This window comes from Ornithorhynchus anatinus, chromosome 5 (genome assembly GCF_004115215.2).
Source record: "Ornithorhynchus anatinus isolate Pmale09 chromosome 5, mOrnAna1.pri.v4, whole genome shotgun sequence".
NCBI lineage: Eukaryota > Metazoa > Chordata > Mammalia > Monotremata > Ornithorhynchidae > Ornithorhynchus > Ornithorhynchus anatinus.
This window is the reverse complement of record NC_041732.1, coordinates 21,201,985-21,229,592: the sequence shown is the minus strand read 5'-3', so window position 1 is coordinate 21,229,592 and position 27,608 is coordinate 21,201,985. Positions and strand designations below refer to the sequence as shown.

Genomic DNA, 27,608 nt, shown 5'->3' with positions numbered 1-27,608 from the left:
CGCCGCCGCTCCGTCCGCCCGCTCGCGTCTCGTTGGTGGTGGGGGGGGGCGGCAGCGCAGCAGCAACGGGGGACCGGCCGGCCCAGGTAAGGCCCCCCCCTCGACCTCTGACCCCTGACCCCTGACCCCTCGACCTCCCCCCTTTCGCCTGCCTTCAACCGTAGCTTTGCAGCGCTGACGCTGTGCGGAGCGCCGGCCCGAGCGGACAGTTGGGCCCCCTTCGCTGGGCCGGGGCCCCGAGGGAGAGAAACAAAAAGAAGAAGCCAGCGTCATCGCGATCGCCGGGATCGCCGTTAGCGAAATAAATAGCCCCGAGTGATGTGTGCGAAGCAGCACAGTGCCGAGGGGAGGGGCCGAGGGAGAAGGGGGAGCTCAGTCTGGGAAGGCCTCCTGGAGGAGGTGAGCTCTCAGCCCCTCTCTCCCCTTCCCTTCCTCCCTCAGGCTGGTCCTTCTGTCCCCCGGACTCACCCCTCTCTCCCCTCCCCTCCCCTCCCGCAGGCTGGTCCTGCTCTCCCCTTCCTTCCCCCGGGCTCACCTGTCTCTCCCCTTCCCTCCCTCCCGCAGGCCGGTCCTGCTCTCCCCTTCCCTCCCCTGGGCTGACCTCTCTCTCCCCACGCTCCCCCCTGCCTCCCCCAGACCAGTCCTTCTCCCCTCTCCCCTTCCCTCCCTCCCTTTCCCTCCCCCCACGCTCCCCTTTTCTCCTCCAGGCTGCTCTTTCTCTCCCCTTCGCTCCCCTGGGCTGACCTCTTTCCCCCAACACTCCCCCCTGCCTCCCCCAGGCTAGTCCTTCTCCCCCCTCTCCTTCCCCCCGGTTCACCCCTCTCTCCCCTTCCCTCCCTCCCTTTCCCTTCCTCCCCCAGGCTGGTCCTTCTCTCTCCCCTCCCCTTCCCTCCCTCCCCCAGGCCGGTCCTGCTCTCCCCTTCCCTCCCCTGGGCTGACCTCTCTCTCCACGCTCCCCCCGCCTCCCCCAGGCTAGTCCTTCTTCCCCCTCTCCCTCCCCTGGGCTCACCCCTCTCTCCCCTCCCCTCCCCCAGACTCACCCTTCTCTCCTCCTCCCTCCCCCAGGCCAGTCCTTCTCTCCTCCCCTCCCCTCTCTCTCCCCTTCCCTCCCTCCCCCAGACTCACCCCTCTTCTCCCCTTCCCTCCCCCATGCCCCTCCCCTCGACTCACCCCTCTCCCCCACACTCACCCCTCTCTCCCTTTCCCTCCCCCCCATATCCCTCCCCTCTCCCCCGGGCTGCTCCTTCTCGCCCCTTCCCTCCCCCAAGCTCACCCCTCTCCCTTTCCCGACCCCCGTGCTCCTCCTCCCACCCCCAGGCCGGTCCTTCTCGTCCCCTTGCTCCCCCAGTCTCACCTCTCTCCCTCCCCTGGACTCGTCCCTCTCTCCCCTTCCCTCCCCGGGCTGGTCCTTCTCGCCCCCTCACTCTCCCAGGCGCACCCCTCTCCCCTTCCCTCCCCCAGGCTCGCCCCTCTCTTTCCTTCCCTCCCTCCGATCAATTGAAACTCCATCAGTCGTATTTACACTGCTTGAGTGTAGAGCACTGTACTAAGTGTCTGGGAAGAGTACAGTAGAACAGACACATTCCCTGTCCACACCAAGCTTCCAGGCTTGTTCTCCTCCCCAAGCCCCCCGCCCCCTCCTCTCCCCCACCCCTGCCACATTCCTCTCCTGCTTCCTCCAGGTTCGTTTCTCTATCCTCCTTCTTTCCATAGTATTCATAATTGTGGTATTTATTAAGCGCTTACTAGGTGCCGAGCACCCTACTGAACCCTGGGGCGGATACGGGAGAACGGTCCGAGGCAGTTCCCGTCCCACAGGGGACTCGCACGAATTCGAATCCCCACCGCACGGGTGAAGAGACGGAGGCCCCGAAAAACTAAGTGATCTGCCCCAGATTTCCCAGCAACCGTGCGGCCGAGGCGGGATTAGGAGCCGGGATCTGTGACTCCCAGGCCTGTGCTCTTTGCCCTAGACCGCGCTGCTTCTATTGGATCGCCCCCCTCCCTCCTCCTTCCCCCCCAGCTCGGCCCGCTCCCCCTTCAGCTCTTTCTCTCTTCCTTGGGCCTTCCCTTCCTTCGGCCTAGACTGCCTCCTCTCAGACCCTTCTTAGGCCCTCCCCCCCTCGTCCAGTCCCTAAGACCGTAAACTTCCCACCACGACGACGACGACGCTCTGTCTTGGCTCCCCCTCTCCCGCGGTTTCCCCTCCCTCCGAACTGACCCGTGGCTTCCCGCCAAGCCCCGGCCTTCCGAGGACGTCCCCGCCTGCCCGTTCCTCGGAAGGCCGGTTCCCCCCCGCCTGACCCCCGAGGCGGGAGGAGCCGGGGGCCTGGGAGTCGGAGGCCCCGGGTCCCCATCCCGCCTCCGCCGCGTGCCCGCCGTGGGAGCTCGGGCAAGTCGCTGGGTTCCCTCTGGGCCTCCGGCGAATGAGGGCCGAACGCCCGCTCCCCCTCCGACTCGGACCGTGAGTCCCACGGGGGACCGTGTCCGACCCGATTAACCGGTATCCACCCCGGTGCTCGGTACGTAGGCGGTACTTAACGGATGCCGTCCTCATCGGCGGCGTCATCTCAACCGTGGCTCGGTGGTGGTATCGGTCCAGTGCTTCCCCCGCGCCAAACGCTCAGATCCCCGACCGTGGGATAACGCTAACGGGGGGGGGGGGGTGTCGGTCGAGCGCGTACTGTGTGCCGAGCACCGTAGTAGGCCCCGGGGTAGTTGGAGGTTAAGGCGGGCGGGCAGGGTCCCCGTCCCGCGGTGGGGAGCCCGCCCGCGGCCTGAGCGGGCGGGAGGGCAGGCCGGGGAAACGGAGGCCCGGCGAAGTGAAGACCGGGGCCCCGTCGTGGACGCCCCGGGCCGTCCGGGGCCGACCGTCTCTCTCCGTCCCCCCCGACAGGGCGGAGATGCCGCCATGACGGACCGCGCCTTCCCCACCCTGAGACCGCGCAGGATCCAGAACCAGAACGTGATCCACCGGCTGGAGCGCCGGCGCATCAGCTCGGGCCGGGCGGGCAGCCACTGGCACCAGGTGCGGGTCTTCCACCAGAACGTCTTCCCCAACTTCACGGTGGTCAACGTGGAGAAGCCGCCCTGCTTCCTGCGCAAGTTCTCTCCCGACGGGCGCTACTTCATCGCCTTCTCCTCGGACCAGACGTCGCTGGAGATCTACGAGTACCAGGGCTGCCAGGCGGCCGAGGACCTGCTGCGGGGCCACGAGGGGGAGGTCCTGGCCGGCGGGGGCGACCAGCCCCCGGCGCAGCAGCCGCCGCCGCAGCAGCAGCAGGCGGCGGCGGCCCTCCGCGGGCGGCTCTTCGAGCGCTTCTTCGTCCTGCTGCACATCACCAGCGTGGCGGCCCACGGCGAGCACCTCAACCGCGAGTGCAGCCTCTTCACGGACGACTGCCGCTGCGTCATCGTGGGCTCGGCCGCCTACCTGCCCGAGGAGCCCCACCCGCCCTTCTTCGAGGTGTACCGCAACAGCGAGGCGGTCACCCCCAACCCCCGCTCCCCGCTGGAGGACTACTCGCTGCACATCGTCGACCTCCACACCGGCCGCCTCTGCGACACGCGCACCTTCAAGTGCGACAAGGTCATCCTGTCGCACAACCAGGGCCTCTACCTCTACGGGAACATCCTGGCCGTGCTGTCGGTCCAGCAGCAGACCATCCACGTCTTCCAGGTCACCCCCGAGGGCACCTTCCTGGACGTGCGCACCATCGGCCGCTTCTGCTACGAGGACGACCTGCTGACCCTGTCGGCCGTCTACCCCGAGGTCCGGCGGGACGGCCAGGCGGGCATGGCCGGCCCCTACAAGGAGCCGGCCATCAACTCGCTGAAGCACCGGCTGCTGGTCTACCTGTGGCGCCGGGCCGAGCGCGACGGCAGCGCCGTGGCCAAGAGGCGCTTCTTCCAGTACTTCGACCAGCTGCGCCAGCTACGCATGTGGAAGATGCAGCTGCTGGACGAGAACCACCTGCTCATCAAGTACACCAGCGAGGACGTCGTCACGCTCAGGGTCACCGACCCCTCCCAGGTGAGGGCCCCGGCCGGGGTGGGGGGGGGGGGGGGGCGCCGCCTCGCTCCCGCTCCCGGGGCTCTCGCGGGGTCCGGGGGACTTCTCCGTCACCCCGCCCGGACCCTCCCGAGCCCCCGGCACCCGCCCCGCTAGCCCGCCGCGCCCCCGAAGCGAGCGCCAGGACGGTCCGGGCCGGGATGGGCCGCGGCGCCAAGGGAGGCAGGGAGGGAGGAGGAGGAGGAGGAGCGGGACGGAACGGCTCGCCGATGAGCGAGAGTCAAGCGCGGGCCCTGCCGCGGGCCGGCAGCCCGGGGGTTTCCGGGCCGGCGGAGGGGCGGTCGGACGCCGGGGGACCGTGGGTCGGAGAGGACTCTCTCCCGGTGGGAGATTCCCACGCCGGCTCGTAGGCGGCCCCGGGGGCTGCGTCCGCCTCGGAGAAACCCGCCTCCGTGGAGTCAGCCCCCGGAGATCCGGCCGCTGGGCCGAGGAGCCCCACGGGGCGCCGAGCCTCCGTCCCGGCCCCGACGCCCGAACCGCCCCGGTCCCGCCGGAGTCCCGCTCTGCCGGGTGGCTCTCGGGTCAGTCCGTCGGTCGGATTTATAGAGCGCTGCCTGGGTGCGGAGCACCGTCGTGAGCGCTTGGAAGAGTCCGGCGAAAGAGAGGCGGTAGACCGGTTCCTCGCCCGCCGTGAGCTTCCGCTCCACGGCGGATGTGAACGTTAGGAACGTGCAGAAGTGGCGTGGGGCCGAAGGAGGGGGGAATCAAGGGTGCAGATCCACCTGCGAGGGCGACGCAGGAGGGAGAGGAGGAATTGAGGGGCGTCGTCGGGCAGGCCTCTCGGAGGACGCGTGCCCTCGATAGGGCTTTGAAGCGGGGGGGAGCGGGGGTTTCGCCGGAGGCGGGCGTCTACGGGGCTCGTCTGCTTCCGGGTCACCGGGCTCCGTCTCCACCCCGGGAGGGGCGCCTGCCTTATCCCACTTCTCCCCATTCCTGCCCGGGAGCCAAGATCAGGCGGTATCGTTGCCCGCCCCCCCCCCCCCAGAAACGGGCAGGAAACGAGCGTACCGACTCTGCCGCGCGCTCTCCCGAGCGCTCAGCGCAGTGCCCCGTACTCAGCGAGCGCTCAGTAAATGCAATTGCTGCTGATGACGAGGTAGCCAGCTCGGAGCTGGTCTGGGCCGGGGGCGCTACGTGGAATTGTTAACCCGGAAGCCTGGCCTCCTCGGAAGCCCGGGGCTTCTCCGAGTGATTGAATTGCAGCCGGCCTGCGCGTGTGTATGAATAAATAAATCGTTGTCGTTAACGCTTACGAAGGTACAAGCCCATCAGGTTGGACCCGGTCCCCGTCCCACATGGGGCCCTCGGTCTTAACCCCCATTTTACATACGGGGTAACTAGCTCGTTGCGGGCAGGGAACGCGTCTGCCGACTTCGTGACGTTGCACTCTCCCAAGCGCTTGGTACTGTGCCCTGCACGTAGTAAGCACTCAAGCAAAACCGTTGATCGGACGACCGACTGAAGCGACTCGTCCAAGGTGACGCAGCGGAGGGGCAGAGCCGGCATTGGAACCCGGGACCCCTGACTCCCACGTCCGGGCTCTTTCCGCTAGACTGCGCTGCTTTGTTCCATCGAGTCCCCCCAGTGTGCAGAGCACCGTGCTGAGCGCTCAGCGGAGTACGGTAGGCGTAGCGAGCCCGATCCCTGTGCCGTAACCCGTCTCCCTGTCCGGCGGGGGAGGTCGACGTGAAATCGTTCGCAGCCGGGAGGACGGAGGAGGAGCGGGCTCGTCCCTGTATTCGGGTTTACGAAGGGGTGGGGGCCGGAGCCGGGTATAGAGACGGGGTGATGAATTGACCCAGCGATGCAGCCCAACTCAAACTCGGACCCCCCCCCCCCCGCCCCCTTCTGCCCCACACGTGGCACCTTCCCCCGCTCTCCTGAGGATGGGCCAGTGAGGAAACCGAGCGCCCAGCCCCCTGTGCCGCAGAGCTCCTCGGCGGGGGGGGGGACGGACGGCGTCGCGGCGGGCGGGGGGGGGACGACGGCCTCTCTGAGCTCATCCGTCGGGGCGCGGTCGGGGCCGCGGAGCCCGGGCTTCGGGGGGACCGGCCTCGGGGGCGGGATCGGGGCCAGGCGTGCCCGGACGGAAACCCCGGCGTCCGGGAACGTCGCCGAGGCAGGTGGCGACTTCGAGCCGCTGTCCCGCCGATCCCGGCCCGGACGGAGGCCGCCGGGCCCCTCGGGGTGCCCCCGCAGAACTGCCCGCGGCCGGAAGGAGGGACCGGGCGGGCCCCGGGCGACGCCCCTCCGGGGCGTCCGGCCCCGCGGCGTCCGGATGGGCTTCCGGGCCTCTTCCCCGTGGGCTCCGCGGCGCGTCCCGACGGCCGGACCCCACCGCCGCTCTCCGCTAAAAGAGCATCGGTGGAGAAAGGGACGGGAGATGTGCCCGCCTCTCTGGGTTTTCATTTGTCCAGCAGCGGGACGTCGCTGAGACGGAACCGCCCGGGCCGGCCGCGCCACACGCTGCGCCGAAGGGGCCTCTCTGCGGGTTCCAAATATTCGGGGGCAAAAATAGATGCCCAAAAATGATCTTTCAACTCTACGTAGACCGGGGAAAATCATTTGCCGGCAGCCAGCCCCGGCCTGCAAATCACTTCCCCAGCGGGAAAGAAAATTAAATCTGGCACTTTAAAAAAGTGTTTTTTATCCCCGGGCCGGGCGGGGTGCGGCGAGGGAATAAACACTTGGAGGGGGAATATTGAAAGTGCACAGTTTGAAACCCAAGATTGAAATCCTTTTTTTCTTTTTTTTTTTTTTTTGATAAGCGGCCAACGCGGTCCTTCCAGCCGTGTGAATACAGTGGGCGGAATCGGGCACCGTGGCCAAGGGCCCCCCGGGGCGTCACCGAACCGCCGGCCCCGGGGGCGGGGGCATCCGCCCGTCCGATCGGGGGAGAGCGGGGCCGCCGCGGCCCCCGGCCCGCTGACCGCCCCTCCCTCCGTCCTCCTTCCCCTCCCTCCCTCTCTCCCTCCGCTCCCCTCTCCCCGGCTCGCAGCCGTCCTTCTTCGTGGTGTACAACATGGTGACGACGGAGGTGATCGCCGTGTTCGAGAACACCTCGGACGAGCTGCTGGAGCTGTTTGAGAATTTCTGCGACCTCTTCCGCAACGCCACCCTGCACAGCGAGGCCGTCCAGTTCCCCTGCTCCGCCTCCAGCAACAACTTCGCCAGGCAGATCCAGCGCCGGTGAGCCGGGCGGGGCGGGGAGGGACGGGCGAGGCCGGAGGAGGGGGGGGGGTGCGCGGCAGGCCGACACGCGGCGTCTCGGCGCGGGGAATGCGGTGGGGGGCGCGGGCTGGAGGGCACCGCCCGGACCCCGCCCGGGGACGGGCCGAGCTCCCGAATTCACGGCGGGGGCGGGCGGAGCGACACGCGGCCGGGTCTTCCGAGCCGGATCGCCCCAGTCGGTTGCTCTTGGGCTTCGACCGACCGGAAGCGTTTCTCGCAGAGGTCGGTGGTTGGGCTTTCGCCTCGGGAGCCGCTGAGGCGGCAGCGTCTCCCTCCGGTGCGGAGCGCACGCTCTGAGCCCCCGCCCCGCCCCGATCCCCACTTCCCAGGGTTGGTCTCCTCACGGCACCCTCCGACCGAGCCCCGCGCCCCTCTCCCCGCCGGTTCCAGGTTCAAGGACACTATCGTGAACGCCAAGTACGGCGGGCACACGGAGGCGGTCCGCCGCCTGCTGGGGCAGCTCCCCATCAGCGCCCAGTCGTACAGCGGCAGCCCCTACCTCGACCTCTCGCTCTTCAGCTACGACGACAAGTGGGTGTCGGTCATGGAGCGGCCCAAGACCTGCGGCGACCACCCCATCAGGTACCGAGAGATCCCGGGGCCGGGATGGGCCGGGGGCCGGGGAGAGAGTCCTCCGCTCCTCTCGCCGCTCTCTGCTGTCCCGCGGCCGGCGGGCCCTGGCGGAGGAGCGCCGCCGGCCTCGCCCCCGTGGAGGGCTGGCGGGCCGGGGCCCCTCCCCTCCCTTCCCTTTTCAACTCGTCGACCTTCGGGGCTCGGAGGAGCGGCCCGGCCCAGCGGGCAGAGCCCGGGCCTAGGAGTGACCTTGGTCCGGTCGCTTCGCTTCCCTGAGCCTCGGTTTCCTTCTCGGTAAAACGGGGATTCGGTACCGGCTTCCCCCTCCCCCTCAGACCGTGAGCCCCCACGGGACGGGGCCCGCATCCGACCCGACCGTAAGCTCGTGTTGGGCGGGGAACGCGTCTGCCGACTGCGTTGAATTGTTCCCTCCCAAGCTCTGAGTACGGCGCTCCGGTAAGCGCTCAGTAAATGCAGTTGCTCAAATACAGCGCCGGCACGTGGTAAGTCCTTCACAGGTGCCGGCTCCAGTGCTGCGCGCACGGAAAGCGCTCGGTAAATACCACCGCTTGATTAGAATAGAGGGGTGAGAGGGCCTTCCCCGGCCTCCGATCAGTGGTGTTTGTCGAGTGCTTGCCGTTTGCGGAGCGCCGTACCGGATGCTTGGACGGGGGCAATAGAGCAGAACTGGCAGACGGGTTCCCTGCCCGTCGCGAGCTTGCGGTCTAGAGGAAGGAAATTCCATCCCCTTCTTTAGGGTCCCCTTTCCGACCTCTAGTCCTTCCAGACGGATGGTTCTCCCGTCAAGAAACGGCGGGGAGGCCATCGCCGGTCGTCCGAGCGGGGGCCTGTCGCCGTCAGGCCACCGTCCACCCCCGGCAGAAGGACCGATGCGTCCCCTTTCCAGCGTTGGGGCCAGTTTGGCCAGGTCCGTTGGCGGGCGGGGACTAAGCCCGTGGAAGTGATTTTGGCCCCGCTTGCGGGCCAGTTTGTCGGAAACCGTGAAAATCCCAGACCCAAGCCTCGTGAGGCTCTCCCCGGCTGTCCCCACGACCTGGGGACGAGATCCGCTCTTGGTTTCGCAGGTGGTATCCTGCACCAGGAGGCGAGGGAAGCAGCGTGGCTTAGCGGAGAGAGCCGGGGCTTGGGAGTCGGGGGACGTGGTTTCTCATCCCGGCTCCGCCGCTTATCTGTCGGGTGGCCTTGGGCGGGTCACTCAACTTCTCCGCGCCTCAGTTACCTCGTCTGTAAAAATGGGGATTAGAAACGCGAGCCCCGCGTGGGACTCCCGATTACCCTGTCTCCACCCCGCCATTTAGAGCGGTGCCTGGCCCGTAGTAAGCATTTAACAAATACCGTAATTCTTATGGCCCCGTGGGCCGGCAGAGTGGGCAGAGCTCCTCGGGGGCGTTCCGGAAGAAGACGCGGTCATTTGAGCGTAGCGAGGAGGGAGGAGCGTTGGGCTTGAGGACCCCAGGGGTCGAATGGCCTTTCGGTAGCCCGGCCGGCAGGCAGCTTTCAAAGGGGAGAGGCGGGGACAAGGGGCGGGCGCGGGACATTTCGGGAAACGGGCCCCGCCGCCGGGGATTGAGCCCGGAGTCCCTCCTGATCTAAAGATGCCTCCCCCGGGACCCCGCCTTGCCGAGCCGCTGGCCTCGGGTCTCCCGCCGGTCGACCTCGAGGGGTCGGGAGACCGCCGGAGCCGAAGAGGCCGGGGGAGGAACCGTCCGGCGGCGGTCCGGGCTTGCAAACGGGAGCGATTCGGGCGGGTCTTGGCCTCACTCGGGGGCCCTGTCGCTTCGAATACGGTCTGTGGGGCGTAGCGGGGGCCGGGTTTGTGTGCCCTTGAGCTCAGAGCCTCCCTTCTGTTGGGCCGGGACCCTGAATCGGTGTGTGGATCGCTTCTCTCCCATCCCCGTTCATTTCCCTCGGATTTCCCAACCGGGCTCCCCTGCTTGCAAATGGCTGACCGGATTCCACGGCCGGTCGGGGTGGGCTTTGGTGGGCACGGCAGGAGGCCCGACTGCTAAAGCAGATGACCGATTAGCAGCTCGCATCCTCCTCCGGACCGTGCCCAAGACGGTGGAGGAGGAAAGGAAGTCCTCACGCATTCTCTCTCTCTCTCTCGCAATCTCTCCCTCTCTCCCCTCCCTGCCCCCCCACCCGGTCCCGGCCCTCCTTTCTCCCTCTTCCTCCTCCTCCTCGTCCTCTTCTTCCTCCTCCTTGTTCTCTCAGGTTCTATGCCCGGGACTCCGGTCTGCTCAAATTTGAGATCCAGGCCGGCCTGCTGGGCCGCCCCATCAACCACACCGTCCGCCGCCTGGTGGCCTTCACCTTCCACCCGTCCGAGCCCTTCGCCATCTCAGTACAGAGGACCAACGCCGAGTACGTTGTCAACTTCCACATGCGCCACAGCTGCACGTGAAAGGAGGCCGGCCGGGCGGCCCGCCCACCTCCACAGGCCCGTGGTCCCCCGGGGGGCCGGCGCAGCGGAGCCCGGCCGGGACCGACCTCTTGGTGCGTCGGTCTCGACCGAGCGCGGACTGATTTCGGGCCACCCCCGGTAACTCTCGGGGAGGCATCCAGCATTAAGTTTTAGGTTTGGTTGGGGGTTTTTTTTTTTTTTTTTTTTTTTGGTTTTTGGTTCTCTTTTTGGAATCGGACCGACAGGTAGGCGAGAACTCCCCGTTGGTCCCGAGTCGCCTTTCCCGGCCGGCCCCTCCGGGCTTCCCGCCGCGTAGCCCGAAGCGGGGCCGGTGGCGTGGACACAGCTGTCGATTCCCCCTCGCTCCTTTCGTCCAGTCAGAAGGCAAGCCTGTCTTTTTAAGAGAAAATAAAGGCCCTGGTATTTTCTTACAAATTCATCCCCGCGCCGGCAAGGCGACCTTTTGTTCCGACTTGGCTCCCCGGTGCCGTCCCAGCCCTCTCTCGAAGACCCTTGGGGTCGTTCCGTGGCTCGGAGGGCAGAGCTCTGCGGTGCCGCGTCCTAGCAGGAAAGGGGGCTTCGGTGTGGAGAGAAGCGGGGAAGGGGGAGTAGCTATGAGAAGGGAGCGGCCCTCTCTGACCGTATTGGGGGGCGGTCCCCGCCGGGGACGGAGTCGGGGGTGTCTTCTAAACCACCCGCACGTAGGGGGGAACGTAGCCCCACAGCTCTGGCTCCGGCCTGGGGGGACCCGCCGGTTGGGCGGTCCACATCGGGAGCGGCCGGCGCTGGCTGGGGCCAGGGACCGCCGACGGCCTCACGCAGCCGGCCCGCCGTCCTCCGCTGCCGAAGGGCCCTCCGGGAGCTGTCTCCACGGGAGGCCCTGGCCCATCCTCCCGGCTCGGGTGGGAGATCGGGAGGGAGGCAGGCGGGGTTCTTCCTCGGCTGCTGTGGCGGACGAAGCCTTGGAGGGAGGCGGGCCGGCGGGGCTAGGAAGGGGCCGCTCGGGCGCTTCCGGAATCCTCTCTGGGAAAACCTCCCGTGGCGTCGGGCGCCGTTTCTACAGCCTACGGCCGCGGGACCAAAACGCACCCTCGTCAGGTCCTCCCTGCTGCCTGTCGTACCCGTTCTCTTCCAAACCGTGCTTCTCAGGAAGCCGGGTCTGGGGAGAATTCTGTGAATTCATTCTCTCTAGATGGCTCCGGGGTGCCAAGCTCCGTCCTAGGCGCCGGAGTAAAGACAGGGAGAGTTAGCAAGCCGGACCCCGCTCGTCAGCAGGCTCGGGTTCTAAAACGGAGGAGACGCGGACAAAACTCAGCTCTCCAAAGTTATCGATAGCACCCGTCGTACAAGATGATAACCGATAAAGACTGTCAGAAGAGGGTTCCCCTGGTCTGCCCACCCAGGACCTCTGAGGTTTTTTGTTTTTTTTAATCGTTCGTTTTTTAATGGTGTTTGTGAAGCGCTGTTTGCCAGGCACCGTAGGAGACACCGGGGTAGATACAAACTAACTGGGTTGGGGACAGTCCGTGACCCACACGGGGCTCACGGTCTTCATCCCCAGACGAGGTTAACGGAGGCACAGAGAAGGCAAGTGACTTGCCCAGGGTCACACAGCAGACAGGTGGTGGAGCTGGCATTAGAACCGAGGTCCTCTGACTCCCAGGGCTGGGCTCTTTCCACTGGCCCACGCTGCTAACGAGGCACCGTAAGAGCGAATGATGTTTTCACCTCCTAGGTCTCCTTTGCCCTAGCGGGTCCCAGCTGGAAAGAGATCGGGGTGGGGGGCCGTTCGGCTCCTTGAACGTCCCCGTTGCCAATTCTGCAGCTCGTTTGCAGCAACTGGCCGGTTACTCTCTAGAGCCTCGACAAGGCGAGGAGTCGACCCCAGCCTGAGAACCGGGCGGGGGTCCCGGCCTCGCAGGGCTGAGCCGCTTCTGCCCGTCGAGTTGAAATCGCACCCCCTCCCCGCCCCATCCCAGCTCTCTGCCGCGTCTCGAGCTCTCACGGTGACTGTGTGGCTTGGGGAAAATCACTAAACCTCTCTGCTCCCGGTTTTCTGCCCGGCAAACTGGGGCCGAGAGGCCTCTCTCCCTTCCTCTCGCGGGGATTTCTGGGGACAGATGAGAGAACATCTGCGAAGGCTGCGAATTCTGAAGGCGAAAGGCGCTCCGCGAGTCCAAGGCACAATTATCTGTCTGCTTTGGGAGGCAGAGATTTCTGCCCCAGCCGCTGTGTCTCCCAGGGAGTTTGTGAGCAGACCCTCTCACGTGGCCCACCGAGGGGCGAGGAGCCATCCCTCCCCTCCGGCGCTCCTCATTTGCCCTTGTACGAGTGAGCTTCCTCCTGACATCGGCCTCCGCCATTTGCTTCGGCGGGGAAAGAGGAGTCCATCCGCCTCCTCGTTCCCCGAGTCGCCTCCTTTTCTGGTTAAGCCGCCGACTGCCCGACCTCGGGCGGGCGACGTGAGTTTGAGGAAGAAACCCCCGCGTCCCGGCCTTTTGGGAAGCTGGCGGGCTGGACCCGCCGCGCCCGTCTCGTTAACTCTTCGACGCCGAAAGCTCTCCCCCTCCGGGCCGAGTCCAGGCTCCCCGGGAGAGTGAGTCGGGGGCGGAGAGCGGTTCGAGATGCGGGCGAAAGGCTCGATGCAGGGCTCGGGGTACCGTGGTCTTACCCCTTCTGCCTCCGGAGACCCGGGGGTTAACACACTCTCTAAACGAGAGACTGCCCCTCCTCCTCCCCCAGCTCCCCCCACACCTGAACTTTTGAACCTCGTCTGAAAGAACAGTGGAGTGGGGTGTTTTTATCCTAGCTTTTGTGGCGGACCGAATGAGGGGGGCTGTCAGGGGCGGGTTTGAAAACCAGCCAAGTGCTCCCGCCCCAGGCAGACCTTCGAAGCCCTAGCGATCTTTTCACGGTGGATCCGGAGAAGCGTACTCCGCGCGCCGGAACGCAGGCCGTGGGGTCGGGGGCGGTCAGGGTTGAGCCCCCCGCGGCCGGTCGGCGGCATCGCCCTCCCGGGTCGACCCAGGCTCCAGGGAGGTGAGGTGGGGTCGCCTCCCCTTTCGGCCGGCCGCCTCCGCCTCGGGTCTCTTCGCCCACAGAGTCTAACGGGGGCAGTTCCTGAAAATCGGTAGCCGCCCACCGACGATCTCAAGACCCCGGGGGAAAGAAAACAGGGCCGTGTCCCGCGCTCTGCTCCGGGCCTCCTGGGTGACCTTGGACAAGTCGCTCGACCTCGCCGGGCCTCAGCGTCCTCGTCGGTGAAATGGGCATTCGCTACCTGTTCTGAACCCTTAGACTGGGAGCCCCACTTGAGACAGGGACTGGGTCTGATGTGATTGCAGAAGATTCACCCCAGCCAGGGCTGAATGCGGGGCTCGGCACCTAGTGAGCGCTTAACAGATACTACCGTTCGGATCCCCTCCTTGGACTGGGGTTCGAGTAAAGGCTCGAGGAGAGGGGTGAGGTTAGGCGGTCGTCACCGCCGTTATCGGAGCTTCTACGCTCTGCCGCGTACTGTACTAGGTAAGGCGGGGGACAGACAGGAAGGAAAGGGGTGGCCCTTGCCTTTGAGGGGCTTACAGTCGATCGGTGGTATTTAGTGAGCGCTTACCGGGTGCAGAGCGCCAAACTAAGCGCTTGGGAGAGCACAGTCAATCATTTACCGAGCGCTTACTGTGAGCGGAGCTCCGTAATAAGCCCTTGGCGGAGTTCAACCGATAGATCGATGGTACTTAGCGAGCGCTTACTATGTGCAGAGCGCTGTACGAAGCACGTTCCCTTGCCCCTACAAGCTTCCAGTCTAGCGGAGTCTAACGGACGAGAAAAGCCGATCCGGGCAATGGGGGTGAGTAAAAATGAACGACAGGGAGGGGCAAGGCGCCATGATGGCTCATTCAGTCGCTTGACCGCGAGGGGTTTGGTGGTTTACGACGGTCGATCTGCCCTCCGTCCCTTCTAGAGCGTCGTTCGGTGTTTCTCTCAGACGATCGGCTCCCCCGGCCCCGGCCCCGTCCGTACGGGGCTGGCGGGGGGCCCCGGAGATGTGGGGGGGAAGGGTCCCAGGGGATTTACCTGCTCCTTTCAGCGTGAACCGAACCCGGCGTCTCCGCTCTGCCTCCCACCTGCCTCATTACAGCATATTTCTGTATCCCCTCAACGGAAGGGACGCGGCCGTAGCATTTAATTAGCGACTGGGAACATGCTCTTCCAAGGACACGGATTCATTTCTCCACCAGCTGTTGCACAGGGCTCCTTAGCAACACGGTGCTCCTGTCCCCGGCCCCTCCTCGGGCCCCGCGGTGCTGCTCCGGGAGAGGTCTCCTCTCCCGCGAGGAAGCGCGGGGCCGGGCCCAGAGAGCCCGGTGGGCCCCCTGGCTCCAGCCCTCCGGACCCTCGGTCCGCTGACCGCCGGCCTTCTCCAGGGGTCACCCCACCCTGGTTGTCCCCGAAGCCGCGTCCCCTCCCCACACGCACCCCAGAAGCACGTGCGTCGGCGGCCCGGTCCGAAGCCCCTCTTTTTCGTAACTCCCGCCGGCCCCCGGGGCCGACTGGGGCGTGTCGGGCTTGCCAACCGTTCTAGGGTCGGGAGAGATCAGAGCACCCCTTCCTCATCCCGCTTAACCGCTCTCGCCTTTCCGTCTCGGGTGAGCTGTGGCCGGTGCAAACGAGGAGGGGGCCCTGCCGTTTTGGAACCAAGGAAGGCCCGATTAGACCGTAAGCCCGTCAAACGGCAGGGACCGTCTCTATCTGTTGCCGACTTGTTCATTCCAAGCGCTTAGTACAGTGCTCTGCACATAGTAAGCGCTCAGCAAATACTACTGAATGAATGAATGAAAGTGATTCTACATTAGGGTAGGACTCTGGGCAGAGGGCAGCTGGGGGGGGGGGTGGGGAGGGGCCTGGGGCTTTGTCCGCGGCTCTCCCTCAGAGCCCCTCCACCCCGCCCCGGATCCCCAGGGAACCCCCCCCCCCCCCCAGGATCAGTCAGAGACTTAGACCGCCCCTCTCCCACTCCCCTGCCTCCCGGCCAGCTGACCGCTGGCTCGGGTGGGCTCAGCGTCCTAAGGCAGGAGAGGAGATGGAGGAGTTAATTGGGAGGCTTCCTAGCACATCCTTGGGTCAGAAAGAACAGATTTTCCCAATCCTGGGACACATCAGGGGACGGCAAAGCCGATCTTACTTTCCCTTCCTCGCGGCTGCCTATCGATGGAGTGAAAATAGGAAGTACAAAGCTCCGGCACCTTTCGGGACCCCGGCTGTTCTGGCTGCCGTCGGCTTGCCTCGGCCTGTACGAGCTTTCCGGGCCCTTCCGGGGGCGGGGGGTGTGTGTGTGTGTGTGTTTGTTTCGAATCCTTCGACCGGAAGCCAACTGGACGGTCCTTGCCTACTCCCCGCTCCTCCTGTCTCCGGGGCCGGCGGGGAGGGGGCGAGGGAAAGGAGAAAAAGGTGACGGGATTCTCAGCCACGCCGGAGTCTGCGGGACGCTAACGTTGGCCGCCTCCAAGAGGAGGGTCCGTGCCAGATTTAGCTTAACAATACCGATAATAATAATAACGGTATTTGTTAAGCGCTTACTGTGTGCCAGGCACTGTATTAAGCACTGGGATTGGGATGGATACAAGCCAGTAAGGTTGGACGAGGTCCAGGTCCCACATGGGGCTCCCAGTCGCACCCCCCATTTTACAGATGAGAGGTAACCGAGGCCCAGAGAAGTGAAGTGACTCGCCCGAGGTCGCACAGCGGATAAGTGGCGGAGCCGGGATTAGAACCCGGGTCCTTCTGACCCCCAGGGGCCGGGCTCTATCCACTGGGCCACACTGCTCCTCTCGTGAAGCAGAGCAGCTTGAGAAGGTAGAAGAGGGCCTTCCAGTCTGCTCGCTTTGCCTCAGGGTGCATCCGTGGCCTTTGTCGTTATCATCCTTGTTTTCGTTATTGTATCTGTTAAGCGCTTAGACCTTGTCAAGCGCCCGTCCTGAGCACTGAGGTAGGTGCAGGTTAGTCGGTTGGAAACAGTCTCTCACCCACATGGGGCTCACGGTCTAAGTAGCGGAGAATAGGACTTTTTACATTTTACGGTTGAGGAAACTGAGACCCAGAGAAGCGACGTGACTTGCCCAAGGCAACTGGCACAACCAGGATGAGAACCCAGGTCCTCTGACCCCCAGGCCCCTGCTCGTGTCACGAGGCCACGCCGCTTCTCGGGGTTTGTTTGGGTCGGCAGGGACCTGGAGGGCTGGGAAACCCAAGCACGGGGTTGGGGGGGGGGGTGTCCGCGGAGGCCTCCTCCACCTCCCTCTCAGCTCACGCGCGAGGGCCCGGAGGGGCAGAAGGCAACCGTCCCCTTGGGGGGAGGCTCTCGCTCTTGGGCGGGCCCTCGGGCGCGGGCCGTGGGGCAGCCCCCTCTCACAGGTCCAGGGTGATGCGAAGCTTTCCTGCCACGGGGAAGACGTTAGGGTCGTCCGGTCGGCCTGGCTCCTTCTGGGCAGGTACCCGAAGACTGAGAAGGGAAAGGGGAGGCCAGTGGAGCCCGAGTGCCTCTTCGAGTAGGGCACTGCACCGGATGCCTGTGCGCGCGGGGCACGGCGCTAGATGCTTACGTGAGCAGGGCGCTCCAAAGATGTCTGTGGGGGGGGGGGATGCCCCACCGGAGGCTTATGGGTGCAGGGCGCGCCGTACTGGCCGCTTACCGCCCGCGAGAGGACTGACCTGAGCGTCCACTGCGGGCAGACTACCGTACTCCGGCACTTGAAGGGCATTTAGAGGTGTAAGTCGTGAGCTCACGGGCTTTCGGGGAACACGAGACGGCCATAGACGGACGTACCTACGGGGGTTAAGAACGTGAGGAGAGATAGGAGAAACGAACGCAGGAAGATCGCGTCATTGAAAAAGAACAAATCAACGAATGGTGGTGACGGGGAGCAGGGAAAGGAGTCACCAGAAAGGTGCGGGCGTGGGGCGGAGGGAATCGGTCAGGGGAGCCCTCCCGGAGGAGGAGGAGGCCTTTCAGGGTCAATCGAATATGAGCTTCGGACCGAGCTCCTCCCGGAGGACCGGAGGGGATGGAGGTGGGGAGGGCGGGGGGCGCGGAGACACCTGCCTGGCCCGTGCAGGGGCAGGGCCCGCCCCGGCTGCCGCTGGAACCCCCGGCCCTGGGGGAGAGCAGCTGTTGTTTTCTGCGATGGGGGGAAAGGGGCGGGAGGGGAGGCCAGCTCCGGGCAGGATTAGGTGTACCCGGCAACCTCGGCTGCCATTTAGTCAGGTAGAACATGGGGCCTCTCCAGCTCTGCCTCCTGCCACTTTGACTCCGGGATCTTCGCTCTCACTAATCTCTATCCCCATGGCAACCGGGGGTGACAAGAGAGCCAGAAGGGCCATCGCTTAGGCGATGGAATCCCCCCCGCACCCCCGCAACCCCCGTACCCCCACCCCCTACCACGCCGAGACCGACGGTGGGGCTCGGGTCAGAGAAGTTCAGCAAGCCAAGAGAACACTGTGACCTCTCTGGCTACCCCGGGGTGGGGTGGGGGGGGGGGGGGCATCGGTTCCGCCCCGAACGCCCTGGCCCATGCAGGAGCCAGGAAGTTGTGCGGGGTGGAGATGGGGGTCCTCACCCTCCAGGGCTGCTCCGTCTCGGATTCCCCAGGCCTCCTCGGGACAACCCAAGGGGGTAGTTCCTGCCGCGAGCAAATAGGAGAGACGAGGAGGAGGAGAAGGAAGAGGAGCAGGAACAGGAGGAGGAAGAGTGGTCAGGAGAAGGCAGGAAGGGGAAGGGAAAAAGACAGGATGACTGAGAATTGTCGCTCCACCAGACCCACAGTATTAGGGAAAGGGGGTCCACCACCGATGCCTGAAGGTGGCAGGTTCAAAGCAACAGAAAGAAACACTTCCACGGCGGCGGACGATGAGCACAGGGGTAGGGGATGTGTCTACCGACTCCGTTGTGCTGAGTGCTCCGTAAATACCACTGACTGATGGGTGGACTATGGTACCCGGAAGGTTGTGCAGCAAATTCAAGAAAGGGGGTCGGATGACTCCTCAGGCAGACCACGCGGAGTGGGTCACCAGAGGTTGTCGAGAGAATCGAGCAATCTATCCCTCAGTCGATGGTATTTATGGAGCGCTTTCTGTCTGCAGAGCACCGCGCTAAGCGCTTGGGAGAGGACGCTGGAACCGAGTTGGCCGTGTTGACGGGGAGAGAGTCAGCTGTGAGAATGGGCATCCGGGAGGGCGACCAGCGCCCGATTCCTCCAAGTGCCCGCTGGAGACGGTTGGAATCCCGGGCTGGACGCTGGGCCCCCCCGCCGCCGGGTTCTTCCGTCGAGAACGACGGGCGAGCTTCGGGCCCGAGAATCCGCGGGTGGGAGTTGACTCCGGGGCGAGTGATCGGCCCCGCCCCTCCTGTGCGCTCTCGTGCCCGCCGGTCGTCTTTCCGTCGGGGCACGGGGGGCAACGAGCCGGGAGGCGGGCGGGGGTGCTGCTCAGCGGAGGAGGCCAGGCAGAGAGGCAGGAACTGGGTAAGGCCACTGGAGTTACTGTGGAAACGTCTCCCGGGAGAGCCACGCCAGAGCCACTTGGGCGAAGAGGATTGGGAAGGGAACGGAGGGGCTTCCTCGCGGTTCAGATGGGGGTGGTAGGAAAAGAGAGTTTTCCACAATGTTCTCCGGATGGAAGCTTCTAGACCGTGAGCTCCTTGCGGGCGGGGGATGTGGCTACTAACTCTGTTTTTGCCGTGCCCTCCCCGCCGCTTAGTACGGTCCTCTGCACGCAGGAAGCGCTCAGTAAATACCACCGATTGATTGATTGATTGATTGAGGGATTCTGGAATTCTACCTGTTGGAGTGATGGAAAATGGGACACAGGAGATGCCAAAATCCTTCCGGAAGCAGCATGTCGTGGCGGATAGAGCATGGGTCTGGGCGTCAGAAGATCACGGTCTCTAATCCTGGCTTCTGCCACCCGTCTGCTCTGTGACCTTGGGCAAGTCGCTTCACTTCTCTGGGCCTCAGTCACCTCATCTGTAAAATGGGGATTGAGGCCGGGAGCCCCACTTGGGACAGGGACCGTCTCCAACCCGATTTGCTTAGACCCACCCCAGCGCATAGTACAGTGCCTGGCGCATAGTAAGTGCTTAACAAATACCCTCAGTATTTATTTATTTAGTTATTAGTTATTAGTCTAGAGCTTGTATTCCAAAGGGCATTAGAGGGAGGAGTTCCTGGAAGGGATTCTGGAATCAAATCCTGGAAAAGATTTCTCAATATGATACAGGAAAACATTTTAGAATTTTACCATCCAAAGAGTAAAGCAGGATGCTGGGATAGTGCCAGGGCGAGCCTGCCAAAATCACGCTATTTCTCAAGTCTGACCTCAGTCTAGAAAAGTATTAGGCAGGAACAGATTCTGGAATAATACTTAGACAAGGGTTTTAAAACGTAACACCAACAGAAATGGAGCTGGAACGTTGGTCAGTCGAGGATTCTCAAACCCTACCGGGAGGGTGGCCCCTCGGAAGAGTGACAGAGTGAAGGATTCTGGAAATGGATCGAACCAAGGCAGAGCTCCAAATAGGAGACTCACGGCAATTCCAGAACGCTAAGTCCAGAAAGGGATCCAGGAAGGCATTTTGGAATGCTGTTGGCGGGAGTCTTCCAAAATTTTAGGAGTACATAGATTCCCCCACACTTCCCGTGGAAAAGCTCCCATTGATGACATGGGGAATAATGGTATTAACATTATCGTAACACTAATTATCGTGGTATTCGCTAAGCGCTTACTGTCTGCCAAACTCTGGGGTAGATACCAAGATAACGGGGTCCCACAGAGCCTCTTAGTCTGAGGAGGCGGGAGAGCAGGTTCTGAATCCCCGTTTTACAGACGAGGAAACTGAGGCACAGAGAAGTGACTTGCCCAAGGGCACAGAGCAGACGAGTGGCGGAACTGGGATCAGAACACAGGTCCTCTGATTCGGGGAAGCAGCGTGGCTCAGTGGAAAGAGCCTGGGCTTCGGAGTCAGAGGTCATGGGTTCGACTCCCGGCTCCGCCACTCGTCAGCTGGGTGACTGTGGGCAAGTCACTTCACTTCTCTGTGCCTCAGTTACCTCATCTGTAAAATGGGGATTAACCGTGAGCCTCACGTGGGGCGACCTGCTTACCCTGTATGTCCCCCACCGCTTAGAACGGGGCTCTGCACGTAGTAAGCGCTTAACAAATACCAACATAATTATTATTATTATTATTCCCAGGCCCAGGTTCTTTCCACCAGGTCAAGCTGGGGAGGTTGCTGGAATGTGGGTTGTCAAGAGAGGAGCTTTGCAACACCAAGATTCCCTCTAGTCCGTAAGCTCGTTGTGGGTCGGGAGCGCGTTATTTATTGATATAGTGGACTCTCCCAAGCGCTAGTACAGTGCTCTGCACACAGTAAGCGCTCAGTAAAATCGATTGAATCGGTGAATGAAGATTGTAGAGGTGCTAGAACGATGATAGGGATTCGATGTAGTGCCCAAGGGAAGCTCCCAACTCGCCAGAGAAAGCAATCCCGGGATATTTCTCTAGACAGCAAGCTTGCTGTGGGCTGGAAACAAGTCTACCAACTCCGCTGTACTGTACGCTCCCAGGGGCTTAGTACAGTGCTCTGCACAGTCAGTGCTCAACAAATACGACCGATGATGATAGGATGTCATAATAATAATAATGTTGGTATTTGTTAAGCGCTTACTATGTGCCGAGCACTGTTCTAAGCGCTGGGGTAGACATAGGGGAATCAGGTTGTCCCACGTGGGGCTCACAGTCTTAATCCCCATTTTACAGATGAGGGAACTGAGGCACGGAGAAGTTAAGTGACTTGCCCACAGTCACACAGCCGACAAGTGGCAGAGCTGGGATTCGAACTCATGAGCCCTGACTCCAAAGCCCGGGCTCTTTCCACTGAGCCACGCTGCTTCTCCTAGAGCAGCTGGGGGAAACTGAGGCTGGGGAAAGAGGGGGACAGACAGGCTTGGGGGGACAGAGACCTGGGGGGGACAGCGGCCGGGGAAGCAGGGGGACAGACAGAAAGGCTGGGGGGGAACTGAGGCTGGGGAAAGAGGGGGACAGACAGAGAGGCCGGGGGGGAAACTGAGGCTGGGGAAAGAGGGGGACAGACAGGCTGGGGGGAGGACAGAGGTGGGCGGGAAATAGAGGTCGGGGGGCAAACTGAGGCTGGGGAAAGAGGGGGACAGGCTGGAGGGGAGGACAGAGGTGGGGAGGGAAATAGAGGCCGGGGGGAAACTGAGGCTGGGGAAAGAGGGGGACAGACAGGCTGGAGGGGAGGACAGAGGTGGGAGGGAAATAGAGGCCGGGGGGAAACTGAGGCTGGGGAAAGAGGGGGACAGACAGGCTGGAGGGGAGGACAGAGGTGGGAGGGAAATAGAGGCCGGGGGGAAACTGAGGCTGGGGAAAGAGGGGGACAGACAGGCTGGAGGGGAGGACAGAGGTGGGAGGGAAATAGAGGCCGGGGGAAACTGAGGCTGGGGAAAGAGGGGGACAGACAGGCTGGAGGGGAGGACAGAGGTGGGAGGGAAATAGAGGCCGGGGGGAAACTGAGGCTGGGGAAAGAGGGGGACAGACAGGCTGGGGGGGGGACAGAGGTGGGAGGGAAATAGAGGCCGGGGGGAAACTGAGGCTGGGGAAAGAGGGGGACAGACAGGCCCGGGGGGGGGGACAGAGGTGGGAGGGAAATAGAGGCCGGGGAAAGAGGAGGACAGAGAGGCCGGGGGGAAACAGAGGCCGGGGAGAAAGAGGGGGACACACAGAGAGGCCGGGGGGGAGAGAAAGGGGGGGAGAGACAACGGCCCCGGGGGAACCGGGGTGGGGGATGACGATGACGATGCTATTCGTTAAGCGCTTATTATGTGCGAAGCACTGTTCTAAGCGCTGCGGGGGACAGAATGAAAGGGGAGGGGGAGGAAGCAGGGCGTGGGAGAGGAGGGGAGGGGAGGGGGGCAGGAACTGGAATTTTAGAATCCCAATGGAGGAGCTTTCCCAGCGATGACACCGCGAGGAATCCCGGGGCTCGGGAGTAGCAGCCGTGACCGTTATTTACTAAGCGTCTACAGTCTGCGGAGCTCTGTACTGTGTGCTGGGAGAAATAGGGGTGAGAATTAGATCCTGTCCCTGACCCCAGTGGGCTAACAATCCAAGAATAAAGTGGGGGTGGAAGGGGAGGATGACACTGGATGACACTGGTGTGGAGAGAAACCACACCAAAGCCACATTAAAGACCAGGAGAAGGACTTTGAGAAGAAGGAGGTGATGAGGCAGGAGGACCAGAGTTTGAGGCTCCCTGCGGCTCAGAGCCCAGTATTCAAAAATTGCCACGGCCCCTGGGAAAGGTTGACTCGTTGGAGACTCTAGAACTCCAACCAAGGAGCCCAACAATACCACACCAACTATTACGTCACCGAAAATGGAATTAATGCTCTACTGTCCCCTCCTAGCTGGAGTCAACGACAGTGTGCCTCCCCTGCTAGATTGGCAGTGCCTGGAGGGCAGGGATCGTGTCTACCCACTCTTTCGGACTCTCCCGAGCCCGTAGTACCCGGGCTGCACAAAGCAGACGCTCACTCTCTACAGTCGGTTGATTGAATGGGTGGTGGAGGAGCATATTAGGGGCTACCTGGAGGCAACTGGAGGGAAGTGTGTGTTTTCGGGGTGAGTGGGGAGGAAGGAGGGGCTATGACTTCCAATTTTATCAGGGCACAATATATGATAGACGGGCAGAGGGGGCATTTTCAAACTCCGTTAAATTAAGTAGGCAAATTCAGTGTCCCCGTGGAAGTCCATCTGGGGAGGTATTCCGAAATACCAGAGAGGGGGATGGATTACAGCACTTGCCCCCAACCCCCGACGCCCCATCCTTGTCGCCCCGGCCCCCCCCCCCCACCACACACACACACACACACGTAAACTCACCACCACCACCTCACATTGTGAGCTTTTTCTCCATCTTTGTTGGCCCTGGGTCCGTCACTCTCCTCCTCCCCATTCTAGCGTCGATTCCCTTGCCGCTTCTATACCTCTTCTTGGACACCTCCCTCCTTTCTTAATTCTTTCTCCCTTTACTCCCTCCGACCCTTAGACACCCGCTCCCCCTTCCTTATCCCCATTTTCTCTCTCCTAGTGCTCTTCGTATCCTTTCTTGGCCCTTTTCCAGAGGATCCTTTCATTCCCCTTTTGACTGTTTCTCCTTCCTTCATTTACTCTAATCCTTTTATTCTCACCTCCTTCCTCTTCGACTGGTACACTTGCCACAAGGATTTCAGTGACCTAGGGGTTCTCTCTGCCATCTTCCAGGCCAGGGTGGAATCCGCAGGCAGGTGGTTAGTGTTCCTGGGGAACCGTGTGGGTTGCGGGGGGGGGGGGGGGGGCTTTCGGTCCTTCGGGAAGGGGCAGGGGACGGTTGGGGCGGAGGAGGAAGATGGTGCCTCTTGTTTTCCCTCTTTCAATGTGCGGGAGGCTCCCGTTTCCAAGGGGTGACCCAGTTTTCTGCCTCTGTCTGAGCTCCTTGGGCTGATTATGGAAGAGGTGCGACCAGCCTAAATGACTGCAAAGCACTTTTCAATCAGACACAAAATAGGGTGAGAAATGCATTTCCGTTAATGTCGCAATTATCCCAGGCCCAACAGAACAACAACAAAAAAAAAAATTTCCTTTGGCTGGGCTCGGGGGGCCTGGCGAACAGGCTGCTCTCGTATCTTCAGGATGAAAGCTTAATTCTCTAAAGGCGGGGTTGTGTGTGTGTGTGGTGGGGGGCTGGAGAAGGGGGTGTTGGGGAAGGGGCGGGCTCCTCACCAGGCTCAGGGAGATAGGTTGGCTCCGATTCAGAGCGGGGGTGGTGATCTTTCAGGGTGCCCTTGCCCTGGGCCGGGCAGGGGACCCCGTTTGGGAAGCAGGAGACACGGGAGGCGGCCTCTCTCGTTCCCCGGCTGGTCCCTTCGGAGGAGCGCTTTTAGCCGGGCCTCGGCTCTAGGCGGTACGCGGCCTGTCGTCTCTGTTCTCGTCTCAGACGTCGTGGGTTCCGGCAAAACCTCCCCTCCCCAAAACACGGCCACTCTCTGATCCCAAACTGGTTCGGGCCCCGGAGACCACGCTCACATCGGACCATCCCCATCAGCGGCCAAGCGGAGAGAGCACGGACCTGGGAGTGACGGGACCTGGGTTGCGATTCCGGCTCCGCCTCGTGTCTGCCGAGTGACCCTTAGGTTCTCTGTGCCTCAGTTACCTCTTGGGGATTTGAGCCTCTTGCGGGACACGGACTGTATCCAAACCCGCTCATCTTGTACTATCCCACTGCTAAGTCCAGTGCCTGGCACAGCAATCCAAGGTATTTATCGAGCGCGTACTACGCGCTTGGGAGAGTACGGCATAATTAGCAGACCCGTTTTCTGCCCGCGACGAGTTTTCAGTCTAGAGGGGGGAAAGTCCTTAACCGATTTCATTTAGAAGATAAACAAAGAACCCCCCATGCTCCGCCTTCTGTCCCTGAAGCTCTGAGATCAGGGAAGAAGAGTAAAATCACCCCCTCGAATCTCGGGACGTGGGAATTCAAGTCCCGGAACGCTTCGGCCCCCTAAACCGGGCAATAGACTGAGGCTCCGGCCCGGAGGGGGGAAAGGCAAGCATTAACGTGAGCAAGAGTAGATGAGGGGTCGGTCTCGGTGGGACATTTGTGCCTCTTTCTCCCCCATCTGGGTCGCGGTTCCTATAGACGGTCAGCTCCTGGGGGGGTGGGGAGCGAGGCCACCGACTCTATCGCGCTCTCCCGAGCGCTCAGTACAGTGCTCGGGACGCCGTCGAGCGCCTATCGACTGATCGCCCGTTCTAGGAAAATCCAGTCCTGGCCCGGCGAAACCCAGGTGTGAGGTTTTGGAGAAAGTTCCGGGGAGCGGGAAAACTGGGATCGGCCATTTTACGTGGGGAGGGAAAAGGCTCAGCTGCGTCTCTGGCGTCGAACCTCGGCCCCAGGACGGGGCCTGGTGCCCCACGCCCTGGCGCCGGTTGCTTCCAGTGGGACGCGACCGAGTCCACTGGCTTCCCTCCGAGGGCAACGGTCGAGGAGGGAGGAGAGGGCGGTGGGGCGGGGGCTGACGGTGAGAGCGAAGGAGAGGGAGTCCGCTGTCCATCAACCGTTCCGACTTCCAGAGGGGCCCCGGCTTCGGTCAGGAACCCCGGCTTTGTCCGGCTCAGGGACGCCGGGCCACGTGGCACCCGCCTCGAACGGCGCACGGGACGTGCCCGTCGGGGCCCAGTGGGTTTCCAATTCTCCGGTGGCAGTCTGTCGTCTCCCCCTTCCGGCCCGACGCCCGGCGCTAACCCCCCGGTCTCGTGGGGAGCCCGGGAGAGGCGGAGGGGCCCGGGAGGGACGAGGCACCCTGCTAGGGAACAGAGGGCTGAGACGGGCGCTACGTGGCCAGCGGTTTTCCCACGGGCCCCGAGGCGATGCGCCCGCGAGAGCTGGGCGCCCCGGTCCTGAGCCGCCGCTTCTAGCCGGGGCGTCGGTGGGCGGGCGGGGGGCCCGGGAGTGGGAAATTTCTCATCTCCTCGGAAGGGGGAGAGGAAATGGGTTTTGTCATCCCTGGCCGGGGGAGCCTCGGCCAACTACCATCCACCCGAGCCGCCTCACGGCCGGCGGCAAAAACGCGGAGCCGGGCAAACCCGCAGCCGTGGGGAGATGAAAAACACGCCATCCTCGCTAGCGCCGATGGAGAGCACCAGCCCCGGCGCCACCTGCAGGGGAAAGTTGGGGCGGTGACGGGCGCCCCCTTTGCCGGGGGGCCAGCGGAGAACAACCCTCCCCGCCACGGTCCGCAGGAGAAAATTGGGGTGGCAAGTGGGCAGGGCAACCACCCCGTCCTGCACCGCCCAGGACCGCGGAGACCGGCTGTGCCACCCCGCACGGGTGCCGACTGCGGGATCATCCCAGGCCCCTTCCCACTCATCTGGCCGCCCGGGAGGGAGAAGACGACCCCGGGCGGTGCCCACCGCCACTTCCCCCACCGGGAACATCTCACGAGCCAGCGGGAAGCAGTGTGGCTTGATGGCCAGCGCCCGGGGCAGGGAGTCGGAAGGACCCGGCCGTAACCCCGGCCGCGACACCGGTCCGCCGTGTGACCTCGGGCAAATCACTTCACTGGCCTCCGTTTCCTCATCTGCAAAATGAGAATTAAGACTTTGCTCATGCCCCCCTCCCCCCCCCGCCGCGGGACATGGATCGGGTCTAACTTGATTAGCTCGTTTCTACACTAGCGTTCAGTACAGCGCTCGGCACATAGCAGGCAGCAGCACGGCCCGGTGGATAGAGCGCGGGCCCGGGAGGCAGGAGGACCTCCACCGCTTGCCGCGTGACCCCGGGCGGGTCACTTAACTCCTCGGTGTCTCGGTTTCCTCGCCTGTAAAATGGGGATTGATACCGAGCCCCACGTGGGACAGGGACCGAGTCCAACCTGATTTACCCTGTCTCTACCCCAGGGCTTAGAAGAGTGCCTGGCACACAGTAAGCGGCTAACAAATACCATGAAACGAAACTCTTTAAAAATGATGAGCTACCCTCAGTCCTGCCTCCTCATCGAGTCCCCGCACTTATTTTTTTGTCTGCCTGGGCGGTGACCGGTGGTGATTCTGGTTTCCCTCTCATCCCCGCCGTTCACAGGCTGCCCGTGTCCACCCCTATTGGACTGGACGCTCCACCGGGGCAGGGGCCTTGCCCTCTACTCTCGGGCGGGACAGGGACTCCGTCAGACCAGATGGTCTCCGACCTACGCCAGCGCTTAATAAGGTGCTTGGCACCCAGTAAGCACTTGACAGATACCGCGACTATTATAACGACCATCATCCCGGTCTGCTCCCCAGTGCCGGCCCCGTGCTCCCGCCCACCGTGGGGACTCACGCCACGCTTACGATGAGTTGGAGGGCGAAGACACCCAGCTTCTCGTGGGCGGGGATCGGGTCTACCATCTCCGCTGTACCGTCCCCCCCCCCCCCCCCCCAAGCGCTTCGTTCAGCGCTCCGCACACCGTCCGAGCTCAGTAAATACCACCGACGATGCCGAGGCCGGCTGTTTCTCCGGCTGCGGGCCGGAGCCCCGAAGGGAGAGGTCCGGGGCCGCGGCGTCCCCGCCGAGGCCGCGGGAGGAGGGGGCGGCCAGACCAACCGTGGCTCGCCGTCTGCGGGGTGGAGCCGGAGAGGGTTCCTTGGGAGCCCCCGGGGGGCGGGCCGGGGAGGTGGCGCGGGGGGGAGAGGGGAGGCACGAAAGAGTGAGACACGCAGCCC

At 63.3% G+C, this 27,608-nt stretch overlaps 1 protein-coding gene across 3 annotated transcripts; it reads left to right on the top strand.

Annotated features, from left to right (window-relative positions):
• Positions 1-46: 46 nt before the first annotated feature.
• DET1 (DET1 partner of COP1 E3 ubiquitin ligase) lies at positions 47-10,740 on the top strand. Of its 3 annotated transcripts, none has more exons than XM_029066805.1 (5): positions 47-86; positions 2,897-4,033; positions 7,071-7,261; positions 7,694-7,885; positions 10,112-10,740. In XM_029066805.1, exons 2-5 carry the CDS (start codon positions 2,912-2,914, stop codon positions 10,299-10,301), a joined length of 1,695 nt encoding a protein of 564 aa, XP_028922638.1. In that variant the 5' UTR covers positions 47-86; positions 2,897-2,911; the 3' UTR covers positions 10,302-10,740. The 3 variants fall into 3 exon arrangements, with proteins under 3 accessions (XP_028922638.1, XP_028922637.1, XP_028922635.1); XM_029066804.2 differs by lacking the exon at positions 47-86 and adding an exon at positions 177-399 and having other exon boundaries at positions 7,633-7,885; positions 10,112-10,242; XM_029066802.2 differs by lacking the exon at positions 47-86 and adding an exon at positions 179-399.
• Positions 10,741-27,608: the final 16,868 nt, after the last annotated feature.